The 12,357-nt window shown below is 49.0% G+C and overlaps 1 protein-coding gene and 1 long non-coding RNA gene across 3 annotated transcripts in view; one reads left to right on the plus strand and one right to left on the minus strand.

Annotated features, from left to right (window-relative positions):
- The first annotated feature begins 439 nt into the window (after positions 1 to 439).
- CORO1C (coronin 1C) overlaps positions 440 to 12,357 on the plus strand; it is a 55,556-nt gene continuing 43,638 nt past the window's right edge. The window contains exon 1 of one of the 2 annotated variants that reach the window (XM_075110849.1): positions 440 to 1,952. In XM_075110849.1, coding sequence (XP_074966950.1) covers positions 554 to 1,952 — 1,399 coding nt within the window. In that variant the 5' untranslated portion in view covers positions 440 to 553. Of the gene's footprint in view, positions 1,953 to 8,817; positions 8,905 to 12,357 lie in introns of those variants that run through there. The other variant, XM_075110851.1, reaches the window with a different exon arrangement.
- LOC142065073 (uncharacterized) lies at positions 6,256 to 8,743 on the minus strand. The gene is made up of 2 exons (XR_012663276.1): positions 8,679 to 8,743; positions 6,256 to 6,814 (listed from the first exon to the last, which is right to left on the minus strand). It is a non-coding gene; the product is annotated as an uncharacterized LOC142065073 (long non-coding RNA).

Consider the following 12,357-nt stretch of genomic DNA (forward strand, 5'->3'; position numbering starts at 1 on the left):
AGGTGATCTTGCCCAGACGAGCTGCAGCAGATCACCTGGCAGTAAATCACTCTGGAAGCAGCGATATCGGAGGGAAGCCAGGGAGGATTCCTGCACGGGACCATAGGGAGTTACTGCTGCAACAGGTTGGGGAAAAGAGGAAAGTCCCTGAAGAAAGATGCCGATGGGCAGCAAGTCCTGCCTGTAAAGTGCTACAGACCAGGAGATTAGAAGCTGGGGGGTGCTTTTACAGTTATGTGGGGTATATTTGGGTAGGAACCAGCATAGCATCAACTCTGACAGCTGTTGGGTTAGGAGAGAGCCTCCTGCCCTGCCGCAGAGGATGGGCTCCATCATGCCAACTTGCATTTTCATCTCTGCTGGCCATGAGGCTAAAAAACGCCAATTCACATGACCCAGGCACGGAGGCTTCCAAGCTGCCTCCGTCTCTCCCAGTAGCAGAGGAAGGAGAAGGCGGTGCTGAAAGTCTGCTGAGACCCAAGGTGGGAAGAAATCTTGGCTGGCCAGTTTTAAAGCATTTGGTCCAGGATTTACAGTGACTGAGCTCCCAGCCATGGAAGCCTCCACCTGGCAGTACTATGGATATTTACAGGATGACACAAGTAAAGCGAGGGGGAGAGACTGCACTACCTCCCGGGGAGCCTCCTCAGGGATGGGCAAGGATTATACTCTGCCGCAACTTGGCCAGGAGGGCCTGGGGCACACGCTGGAGAGCGGGGACCTTCCTGGCCCGGGGAGCGACACGCAAGCCCCTGCCAAGAAGTCAGAGATGAGGCGCAGCGGGCAGAGAGGGCAGCGGGGACTGGCAGGGGACACGTGCTCGGAAGACGACCCCATGTTGAAAGGGTGCAGGAGAGGGGAGGAGGGAGAAGCCCCTCCGAAGGTGTATGAAATGGAGGTTGGGCACAGGCAAGCGGGCACAAGCAGGACGGTGAAGCCGGTGGTGTACAGGTTGGAGGAGAGTGAGTACAGGCGCCTGATCGAAGAGGCAGAAGCAGAACCTGAGGAGGAATGGGAAGCAACAGAGCACAAGGTACCTGTGATTCAGGAGGGCTACCCAGGGGATGGGAAGGTGGCAAGTCCGAGCCTAAACAGGCTCAACACTTTCCAAGGAGTCCTGAGGAGGCAGATAAGCCGTTCAGACTCAGAAAGCAGTGCAGAGAACAGGCAAGTGAATAAACTGACCCTGAACTCTCCCTCGGAGGGCAACAAGCCGACTGTCCCCATCAGGTCAGACAGCTTTGAGCGAAACGCCATGCTTATGGATTACATTTTGCAAAGCAAACAGGAGGCAACATCATCTGTTTCCTACGTCCCCAGAGAAAGCAGCAAGGCAGCTGAAAGCTTCAGGCAGGCGGTGAGCTTCCCCCCCCGGCCTGACGGCCCTCCAGACCTTTGCCAGAACGGCCAGACCAGCGAGGAGGATCCGGCCAGGAAGCCCGAGCCAGACCAGCAGGTAGTGAACAGCCTCAAGAGAATGGTCTCTGCAGTTGCAAATTATGCTTCGGTGGCTAAAGACACTGAAAAGCTTTTGAGACAGAGCAGTAGCCAGTTTCTTGAGAGCAGGGAACAGCTCGGAGGTGAAGCAGATGCAGGGATACTCCAGTCATACAGCCAGAAGAAAACCCCACCGGCCCCTCCTGTCCGGTCCCACAGCAAAGAGAGCCTGGCTTTGAGTATGAGCAAGACTGTGGCAATGACGGAGGCGCTGCTGGAGCCCCGCAGCGATGCAGCGAAGCCTGCCAAGGAGCAGGGGGCAGCTGCAGGCACAGAACAGCTAACTGGAGGCAGGACTGCAGGAGGAGGGGGCTCAGAGGAGCCGGAGCGGAAGGGGAGGAAGAGTCAGGAGGATGAGAAAGTGCTTAAAGTTGCCGACGCAAAGAGAACCTTCGAAAAGCCCAAGCCTGCAGAGGCGAAGGCAGCGACGCCACCGCCCAGCGCTGCCAGGAAAGGTGAGTCGCGACGGTGGCTCTGCCACCGGCAGGCTGGCAGCCCCCCGCTCTGCCCCGCGGTGCCGTGGGGCCAGGGTGGATCCCGAGCAGCTGCAGCTGAGGGTTGGGTGGGGAGGGGAGGTGGGGACACGGTGGTCGTGAGGCTTTTCAGAAAATACCTGCCTCATCCCAGCCGAGCAACAGAAGGGATGCTCTTGGGGCACATTTAGCGATCTATGGTCGTAACGAGGCAGGCCAAAAATCAGGCATTGATTCAAGTCTACGAGCAGCCCGGTAAAAGTACTTCTTGCAGTGAAACTGTTTTGTGAGAAAGGGATTTTTAAGACTCTCCTGTATATAAATAAGTATAATATCCAGTACTCCCATACTGCTTTTCATGAACAGATATAGTGCAGAAGCTCCCATATGATACTTTCTCTCACTGTCATGTGTGCTTATTTGCCTCTGTCTCTAGGCATTGGGTGAGCCAATATAGTTTTATTTTACTTGTGGCATAGAAAGGAGGTGTTATTTTCCATAGGTTCTTTTTCTCCTGCACTGTGACTTAACTGAATAAGGCTTTCAGGAGAATGACATCAACCTGAAAACCCTTTCACTGAAAAACTATGGATAAAGGAACTTTGTTGACATTTTACTGGTAAAACAGCAGTTATGTGCAAATAGGGAGAAATCAGAAATGCGCATTTGTCTGAGAGTTTGGATCCTGTAAGGACATATCAGACCCATGCTGGCTAACTTACATCTTCTCTTTATTGACCATCTGCAATTGTGGATTTCCTTATAAGGGAAAATAAATGTTTTAAGGCATGGGAAATCTATGCTAGCTTTGAATTGAATAGCATGTTTATTTAAAAAATAGGTGTGATTATCCCACGGTGCTTAGTACATTGTACTGTCAAATACTCTCATTCACAGAAGTCGCGAAACCAAGTCAGAATATAAACACTGCCAGAGTTTGTGTGTGTATCAGTGAAAACAAAAGGCCTACAGCAATGAAAAACAGATCCTATCCTCTCAGGAAGCATCTGAAGACATATTATCATTCTCATAATGTAAAGAAACAGGGCTGTGAACTATTTGTCACTGCAAACTATCTGCCACCTGACAGACTTAGGCTCTGTGCATGAAGCGGTGCTAGTACTGGTATTATCGGGGTGTTTGGATCTACACAGCCTCTCCATTCCTCCTCGAGTGGGAGATTTGTCTGATTAAATGGTACAGCTGATACGGCGTGTTTTCATCAGCCAGAGCAGACGGAGGGATGTTTTCATCAGCAATGAGGCATGCATCCTTTGCGGGGAATAAAAGCAGCAGGTTGATGCAATAAGTGATCTTACAGAGGAAGGGGGTTAGAAGGGACTACAAGAAATCATGCTCCATCCCTAAGGCAATACTGGCGACAGCTAAATCACTCCTGACAGATGTTTACCTACTTGTTCTTCAGAAGAAATAGGGAGGGAGGGTCAAGACAATCTATTTCAGTGCTGTACTGTGAAACATTGCAGTAAAGAGGAGTAGGAATAGCTTCTCATTTTGCTACATCTGTAGACATAGTCTGGTTTTTAAATCTGTTTCTGAACGTGTATCTTCCCAAATCTCGTACTGCCTAACTGAACGCGAACATCTCACTTATTTTTACCATTATATGACTCCTTTCTTATACATCTGATTTTTCCAGCACCTTTGGTCCAACTTGATCCTAGACAGCAGGGAGAGAAACAGAACAAGATGGCAAAAGGATTCAAAACTGGTTGAATAATGAGGACAAGACTAGGACATGTGATAAGTGTAATATGGAGTGCTACAGGAATCACGGTGCCAAGCCCCACGTTACTGCTCACTGCTCAAAGCCCCTGCTCATTACATGGTGCCTGGCTGCTTTTTTCCCTGCTATTCAGAATGATAGGAAGTGTCAGTCCCAGGATATTCATGTTGTAAATAAAATATAGCTTTTTTTTTTTGTTGTTCTGCTTTTTTGTCTCTCTCTTCCTAGTTAATCATCTGGTGTAGTGGAGATAGCAACAAAGAAAATCCCATCTGTTGCAACTAACTGCTTAATTTTTATTTGCCGTCCCAACATTTTAGTTAGGTATTGGGACCATTGGGACCACCTCCCCTTTATTGCCAAAATGAGAAAAAAGAAAGAAAAATATATTTCATAGTCCTGTACATTATGGAGAAGAAAAATACATGAGGAAATAGACTAGCTGAAAATTAATTTAGAGATTTCCTTTCATTGTAAAAACCGTGGGCAGCACATATTTCTATGCCCTTCCCATAGACGAGTTGGTAGGGATGTGTGTGACGTGTATTGCTGCATACAACATGCATAAGAGTGCGTATATGTAGTAATAAATGTGCTTTATGAAATGTATTTTAAATCATTAATAACAATAGCATAAATTATTAATACACATCCTGACCTAATGTTCACTTATTATCACTTATCAGTCTCCAGCATCTTCCATCCATGCCAGGCAGCACACAAACAGCGCCAGTGCAAGTGCACCCTCACCACAGCGGGTTCTCACCACTGTCTGGGCAGGGGGCTTGCGACCTGACCCCAGTTTACTGGGTTGGGAAGTAGCGCAGGGACTCGATCGATTTCACACAGAAAGGAGGGGTGGATCTGGGAATAAAACTAAGGGGCTGCTGACTCCTCACCCGCTGCTTTAATTCACATATTCCTCCTTCCTCCTTGGCCACATGCTCTGATACACTCTCATATGCTTCTCCCTTCCTGGCTGTTATTTAAAAAATCTGATTGAACATATTGCTCTCCTTATCTTCATTCCATAATTCTACAGCTCCCCTTTCTGGCCACGGATTGAATAAGGCCAAACCAAACGGATTTTGCGCTCTCTCTCTCCAGACACTTTGCTGGATCTGGGGAACAGCTCAGCACAGGGCAACGCTTCCCTAGGAAGAACACGTAATCCGGTCCAAGAGACAGAATTGACTAGCCATAATCAAGAGCCGTTACGGGGTGCCTGCTCGTACAATTTTGTCTTGGCAGCTGCTCAACATTGATGATCATTGAAATGTCCCTTAAAAGCCAGGCTTGTAAGCAGTTTAATAAAGCTCCCCTTGCCACTCGATATGTGCCTGATGGACATTGAGAAAACAAGGCAGAAAGAGTAAATCTAATGCTATGGCCACGCACAGAAAATGGTTTGGGTACTTCTATTTCATTGCAATCAGTTCAGATTTCCCTGCATAAAAAACCCCACTGCATTCCAGTAATATTATGTGAAACATAAGATTGCATCACCAATTTCAACAGGAGCAGCTCTTCCCAACGTTGCTGAATCTGGCCTCACACATCTAAATCACGAGGGCCATAGAAGAAGAGATATAAAAATAAGCAACTTTCAGGTGGTTCTTCCTGTAAAGTCATTTAAATATAATAATAAATCAAAAGGCTTCAAGACATAAATAAATAGTTCTTCATAAATTGTATAACTTGGATAGCTGCAAACCCAAGGTCCGAAACACCGGAACTAATATGTCATGTCCAGCATATTTTGTGTTAAGCTGCAAAATAACAGGGCTTTTACTTGCTGATCTCTCTAAACCCATAAGCCGTTTTCCTTCATTCAGAATACAATTAGCAATGAGGATTTAAGCAAATTGCAATGTTTGAGACAAACTTATCCCTCAAGTGACATCACTGGTTCTGAACGACAGGGTTGTCATCCATCTCAGATTGCTCACAGACTCCAAGCCAAATTGCTTAGTATCAGCTGAAGGCCAAAGAAGCCATCAAAGTTTCTCGCAGAAAGAGGTGCCTCAGGTGTTTGTGTCTTTCTTTACCTTTTCTAAGTAATAACACGGCACTGGCAATGACGGCTGTGGGGCACACTGGCTGCGTTACTTATAAGGCGTGTCAAGATCATCACAGGAATAAACCAGTGTGATTTATTGCAGCGGTGGAATTGATGCATATTTGCAAGCAAGCTAAATTTAGCTGCTGACATAAGTTTCAGAGGTGGAGTCTGTAGACACGGTGCTGTTTCCGTATAAAGGCTGTGAGATAGACTGCAATCGTGCATCGATGTATTAGAGCGTAAAATATGTGGGATGGATAAAACTAGACATGCATTTTTTAATAAATTCTGATTCTTTTCTGCAAAATTTAATAATCAGGCGTGTTGGTACTGATTAAATAGAAGGACAAACTTTGTTGCATGGTTCCTTGTAGCTGCAAGAATTTGGTAACAGGATATTTTTATTTCCAAAAATTAGAATTTGTGACATATTTTGACAAGCTATTAGGCTTACATCACTCTGGCTATAACTTAAGTACTGTTTGTTAGAATGATTTTATTCAGCTGAAGGGATGCAGATTACTGCTTACAGTGGAACCAAAAAGCACGTGTAAAACCTTAGCACTTCCTCCTGTTGTTGAAGACTTCAGCCTGAAATTCATATCATTCCTTCATCGCCTTGTACGGTGAGCTGTTGCGGTCTAAATGGCTCATTAGTCCAGGTCAGGATCTGAGTGATCTTTGGAGCACTTCCATCCAAACGTTTAAGGAAGTGCTAGCGAAAATTCAAGAGGTATCATTTCCTTCTGAGTCCACTCGCAGTGACCCTTCCAACAACACCTCCAGCAAGCTGTGCTGCAGGAGTATCCATTGCTGCAGCGACAACGTGAACCAGGAACCAACCGTTCAGGTGACAGTTAGAAAGGATTAGGTTTCGATCAGGTTTCTCAGGACAAATTTCACTTTGTGTTCCTTGTGCATCACTCTTTTTTAGATGGATGCCAAAAACCTTCCTTGGTTTCTCTTCCAAGCTGTTGGGTAGTGCTGGGTACTGCTGCCTTCGCTGTTGTTTGTCAGTCCAGGGTAAAGCATCACCTGGTATGTGATTAAAATATCATTTCAAGCTTCCCCACAGTTTTGAGCTAGAAGGAGCTATACATATGTACACATATTTAAGTACATATTGATATGCTTGTATCAACAGTTTTTTATAAAGTTTTAAGCCACATGCACAGGTTCGAGACTCCTAATAATTTAATGGCCGTGGGACTGGCAGTCAAGACACTCAGCTCTATCACTGACTCATTGTGTGACCTTCAGCAAGTCACGTACCTACGTGGAAAATATGAATCACAATCTAAACCCACTAAACTACAGATTACCTGCAAGTTTGCTCCAAGGCTGCCAAACTGCTTTTGTTTTCTTCTTTTTTAGCTTTAAAGAGTTTGTTTGAGGGAGGAGGGTGGAGAACAAGTGTGCTGGGCTGGCTTTCAGAAGGAAGGTATTAATTTCACGGTAATTGCTGCTGCGGGCAGTGTGTGGCAGGGATGCAGGCTTGCAACTCTAATCTTTGGGTGCATAATTTTTTTATCAAGGTGTTGCTCAGTACGTAAGAGACTTTCCTGCTTATTGAATCAGTGGTTAAACTAGTGCCAAATGTTGGGTAACATTTGTTTGTTTAATTTGTAGCTACTGTGGCATCTGATGTTTCTATCAGCTGTAATCAGTCAGACCAGCAAGACCGTGACAAATGTATCTGAGAGGCTTTCTGCATGTTTTAACACCCAGCTACCACCTAATAGGGGGTAGCTCACAGTCCCATCACAGTTTCATGGGGGAGGAGGAGGGTTCTTTCACACATATTTCTCCAAATTCTGAGGATTATAAGGGGAATTACAGGTGCGTTGCTCCCCTGAAAAATTAGGCCCCTTAAGCACCTAACCACATGCAAACGAATTCGCAGATATTGGCCAAAGTGTATAAGGAAGCTAGACTAGCTTTTGGTTTTGGCCATGTATGGTAAACAGTGTGCAGCACGGGCCCTGATCTAGCACCATTCAGCCGCTCCTCAAGTTCCCCGGTGGAACAGAAACACGGAGGCTTTGAGAGCGGCATCACCCTGCGTGCCTCGGGGTGTTTGCCACACGGGTACTCGCCTTCCCACTGCGTGCTGTGTTGATAACAGTCAGCCTCTTTCGTCGAACAGCAGATATAAAAAACCCCCTTCACAACCGTATAAGCCAGCATCCCCAGAAGTGGCTTTACTTCTAGCACCACGGGGGGAATCTTCCGTTTCAAGCCACTGGCCTGGGTTTCGCATTCAAGTGTGATTTTTAGCAGGGGCTTAAGCTCTCCTTTTGTCCCCGCCTTGCTGGAAGTGCCGTTTTCCAGAGCAGCGACAGGCCCCAGCAAGTCGGCATGACAAAACGAGGCGGCGCGGTGGTTTTTCTCCCAGCACCGCCGGCTCTCTTCGGCGTCGCGTTTCTCGACAGCCGGCTCCGGCTGCGCCCAGCTTGGCCGGGGGCTCACGGGGAGCCGCATCCGCGGGGTCGTGCTTCACTCATCGCGTCAGCGCTCGCGGTTTTTGGCTTTGTTGCCATAGTGCCCCAAACCCTCCCCGTCCTTTTGGCAGCGCGTCCCCCCTCGCTGGCACCCTGGGTATCTAAAGCAGAGGACCGCCAGTGCCACCCCGGCAGGCAGCCGCAGCCGGGCCTGTGAGGGGAGAGGCCTGAGGCAGGCTGGGGAGCAGTGGGGGCCACCGGCTGGGCAAGGGGCTAAGCGCCTGAGGGGAGCCGGGCTGCCGGGTGCCCGCCGGGGCGGTGAAGGGGCGCGAGGACCCCTCGAGCAGAGTCTCGCCCCGACCCCGCTGAGGGGCGGGTGAGGGGCCGCCCCGCCCGCACTGGGTAGCGAGAGCGCGCGACCACGACCGCCGCCATTGGCTAGGAGGGCCGCCACTCACCTCGCCGCCTCTGCCGAGCGAGGCGGGCCGGGAACTCGCGGCTGCAGGCGGTGCCCGTGTCGAGGGGGCGTGGCCCGCGGCGGGCGGTGGGCGGGGCCTCGCGCGGCGCTGCCCGCCCCCGCCCCGCGGCGGTCAGTCGGGCGGCGGCGGCGGCGGCAGTGGCAGGAGGTGGAGGCGGTTCCGCCGGGGCTGAGGAGCGGACGCGAGGAGGCGGCTCGGGATCGCGGTGCGCGGCTGCGGGGCCGTGAGGGCGGGGAAGTGGGGAGCGGGGAGGTCAGCGGGACGGCGCCCCGCGTGGGCGGCCGGTGGCAGCTGGCGGGGCGGGAGGGAGGGAGGGCGGCCGGCGGCCCGCCGCGGGGAGGCGGCCGGTGCCCGCGGGAGGGCGGCGGCGGGGCCGGGCAGGGCGGGCGGGGGTCCGGGCGGGCTTTTCCTGCGCGGGGCCGGCCGATGCCGCCGAGCCCTTCCTGAGGCGGTGGCCGCTGTCAGCGCCCGGGCCTGCGGGGGAAAGCGCCCTCCCCACGCCGGAGGTTGGGCGCCGCGCTCAGCCCGGGGCTTCTCCCCCGCTCTCCTCCTTATTAGGTAGCGGAGCGGCTCGGGGTCGCCGCGGGTTCCGGCGGCCGCCCGGGGCTCGCAGGTTGCCGGCAGGGCTTGCCCGAGGCGGACCGCCCCGCCGCCGGGGCCGGGCTCTCCCGCCGCCGCCGCCCGGGCCGCCCCTGCCCGCCGCACACCTGGTGCCCGCTGCCAGCCCCGGCCGCTTCGCCACGGAGAGGACGGCGCTTTTCTTTTGTTCAGGAGGGTTTTTTTTTTCCTTTTTTTGTTCCCCCCCCACGGCGATGCAGCAGCTCGCCGGCAGCGGCGGGTGTGCGTGTCGCCCCCGGAGCGCCGCGTCCCCGCTGCCACCCTGTGAGGCTTCAGAGGACAAAAGATGACTGGAGGGTTTAGTTTTGGGGTTTGTTTTTTCTTTACACCAGTCTTAGCCGGGTATGTGTCACGCCGTTATTAATGGCTCTTCCGAGGCTGTGTCAGGAGATGTGTAAAGTCCTGGGCTGTACGACACGCTCCTGGTGTTTGTTTTTCTACGCAGAAAACCACGTTGTTTTAATAGCGATATGTCAAAGGGCAGAATGTAAAGGTTAGTTCTTATCTGTGCTTTGTGACATTGGCAGCCTCTCCGCTCACAGGACGTGGAAAGGTGTCCGACGTGCAACCGCACGAACGTTCAGCTGTAGTACCCCGGTCTAGACAATGTGATGCTGTGACCGCACAGGAGACAGGTCTAAAAGAAAAAAAATAAAAAAAGGGACTGAAAGCTGACTGGAAACAAAAGTAAAACTGATTGATGCAGTTTTATTGTTAAAGATAAGGGATATCCATTAGTGTTGTGGGGTTTTTTAATAGCTGTAGTTTCAGGCCTGTACGTGTGTGTTTGAGCACGTCTGTTCAGCCTATTCACGCAGATGTGCGTGTGGATTAGTATAAGCAAGACCGAGGATGTTGGCAAAATGAAAGAGTGACATTTTGAATATATTAGGCAGTGGCTGGCTTTTTCAGTTTGCTGATACCGATTTGGGTTTAATTTTAGGCTGGGCTGTATCCAAATTACCTGACACTACCCTCTCATGGTGTGCCTCTCTAAGCACAGGCAGGAGAGAAGCTCTGTGCCTGCTGGGTGTGTGGGAAAATGGTGTGAACTGGCACAGTCCGTCCTGTAAGAAGCCTGTTCACATGTGCTGAATGTGCGATGGCTGGAGAAAACAGTGGTTATCTTGTGCGTGAGGCAGGAGAGCATACATTCGATTTTCATTTGAATAACAAGCATTGAATCATCTTTTCTGCTCAAGGGGAAAAACAGATGGCTATGCACTCACCAAGAGGTTTTATTGCAGCTAATATTTGTGTTCGCTAAAGAATGTGTACACAAAGGTAGAAGATCAAATACTGTTGTGATAAAGTCAGTGCATGTTTATTTTGTGTATATATGTTTTCAGTATTTTTGGTAGCCATAGTAAGACCTGACACACTCGGGTACATGTCAGGGAGCATTTGCTTTGTGTTTGTTTTAATATAGCACTTCATAATAGTAATTTTTCAATGGTCACTTGTAGCCTTTTATACAGATTGCTTTAATCAGCATTTGTGTGTATCTCTTTATGTTCTCTGTTGGCATTACTCTATCTTCTAGTGAGCTGCCTTTTCAAACATCATTGGATTTTTTCAAGTTAAATCTTCATGCTTATTGCATCTGTCACTTCTGGGATTCACTCCAAGCAAAAGGCAGAGATTCAGTTTAATGGCAATGAGAAGGAATGCACAGAAGGGTAAAATATCAGCTTTCCTGAGTGATACAGCAAAGGACGCTGAGAGACCTGCCCTCAGTAACTGCTCCATGCATCAGGTTCAAGTTTAATATTAGACTTTAATGACGGCTTCATAAAATGGCTCATTAATACACAACATTGCATTCTGATCATAAGAGAATTTATGTTATTGGTTTTCATTTGATTATCGGTTCCGAGGAGTATGACTTGGATGCCAGCTTCCTATTTTGAAGACATGAGCAAAACACTTCCTGGCCTGAGTGTGCAGCTTGGTGAGGTCATCAGCGCACCACTCCCAGGGCTAGGAATGTCCTTTTAGGCAACTCACAGGCACATTTTCACTTGACTTTTAAAGTATGGGTTTGTTTATTTTTGAGTTTGTTTTACTGAGGCTTCTGTGACAATCTCAGTCCTTCTCAAAGGATGTGTTGGAACAGAAACTCACTGAGGATTTGAAGTGCCCCAGTTTAAGCATTTACAGGGCATATGAACAAGAATTAAAAGTCTGTGCTCTCTTCTAGCTCTTTCCCTGTAGTCTCCCCACCTAATATTTTTGGTCTGCTTGTATTTGGGTTGTTAACTCTGAAATTAGTCTGATGAGAAACTGCTTACAGCTTCAGTTTACAGTCACTGTGGTTATATAGCTACATGCGAAAAGTCAGATCGTTGGTGGCTTTAGGCTGACAGGATGTGAACTGATATCTTTTTGTCCCAAGATGCACAAATGCTGGTGGTGGTGGCATTGCTGGGGCAAACACCAAGTCACAACTAGGGCGAAAAGGTTTAGGTTAGCTGAAGTGACTCAGGGAAGCTAGCAGTGAAAGTTGCTTATTCCAGATGCATTGAATATACCGGTGTAGTTGGGAATCGGTTACTGGGCCTTTCCTTTTTATTTGCCAATAGGATTGCTTTGTTCTATTTCTCCTCATGTGAGTAACAATACTAAAAATGGATTATTTGTTTCTTTCTGAGGTTACAGTTGTTCAGTACATGATTTTGTATGTGTTTTTAGATGACAGTGTTAGGCACATAAAATACCAGGGTGACACTAGAATTACTCAGCTTCTCGGCGTAGCAGTGCCGAGCCGAGGTCCCACCAGCAGGTCTGCCTTTGCACTGGAGAGCTCTCTGATGCACAGTCCGGTGCTGGTGGTCCTCAGAGGAGGAAACTGTCTGGAGAGGTTCCTAATGGAATATACCAACAATTAGTTGTATCTGTCCCTGTATGGGTTTGTGTAGTGAATATAAATCTGATAGAATTAATGGCTGGATGTGGAGGTAACGACGTTGCTCTAAAGTAGAAGGTGACTCTTGGGTGGATAGATGGTTTTACTTTACACCCCTCCCATGCAGTTCTTCAT

This window comes from Phalacrocorax aristotelis, chromosome 15 (assembly GCF_949628215.1).
Source record: "Phalacrocorax aristotelis chromosome 15, bGulAri2.1, whole genome shotgun sequence".
NCBI lineage: Eukaryota > Metazoa > Chordata > Aves > Suliformes > Phalacrocoracidae > Phalacrocorax > Phalacrocorax aristotelis.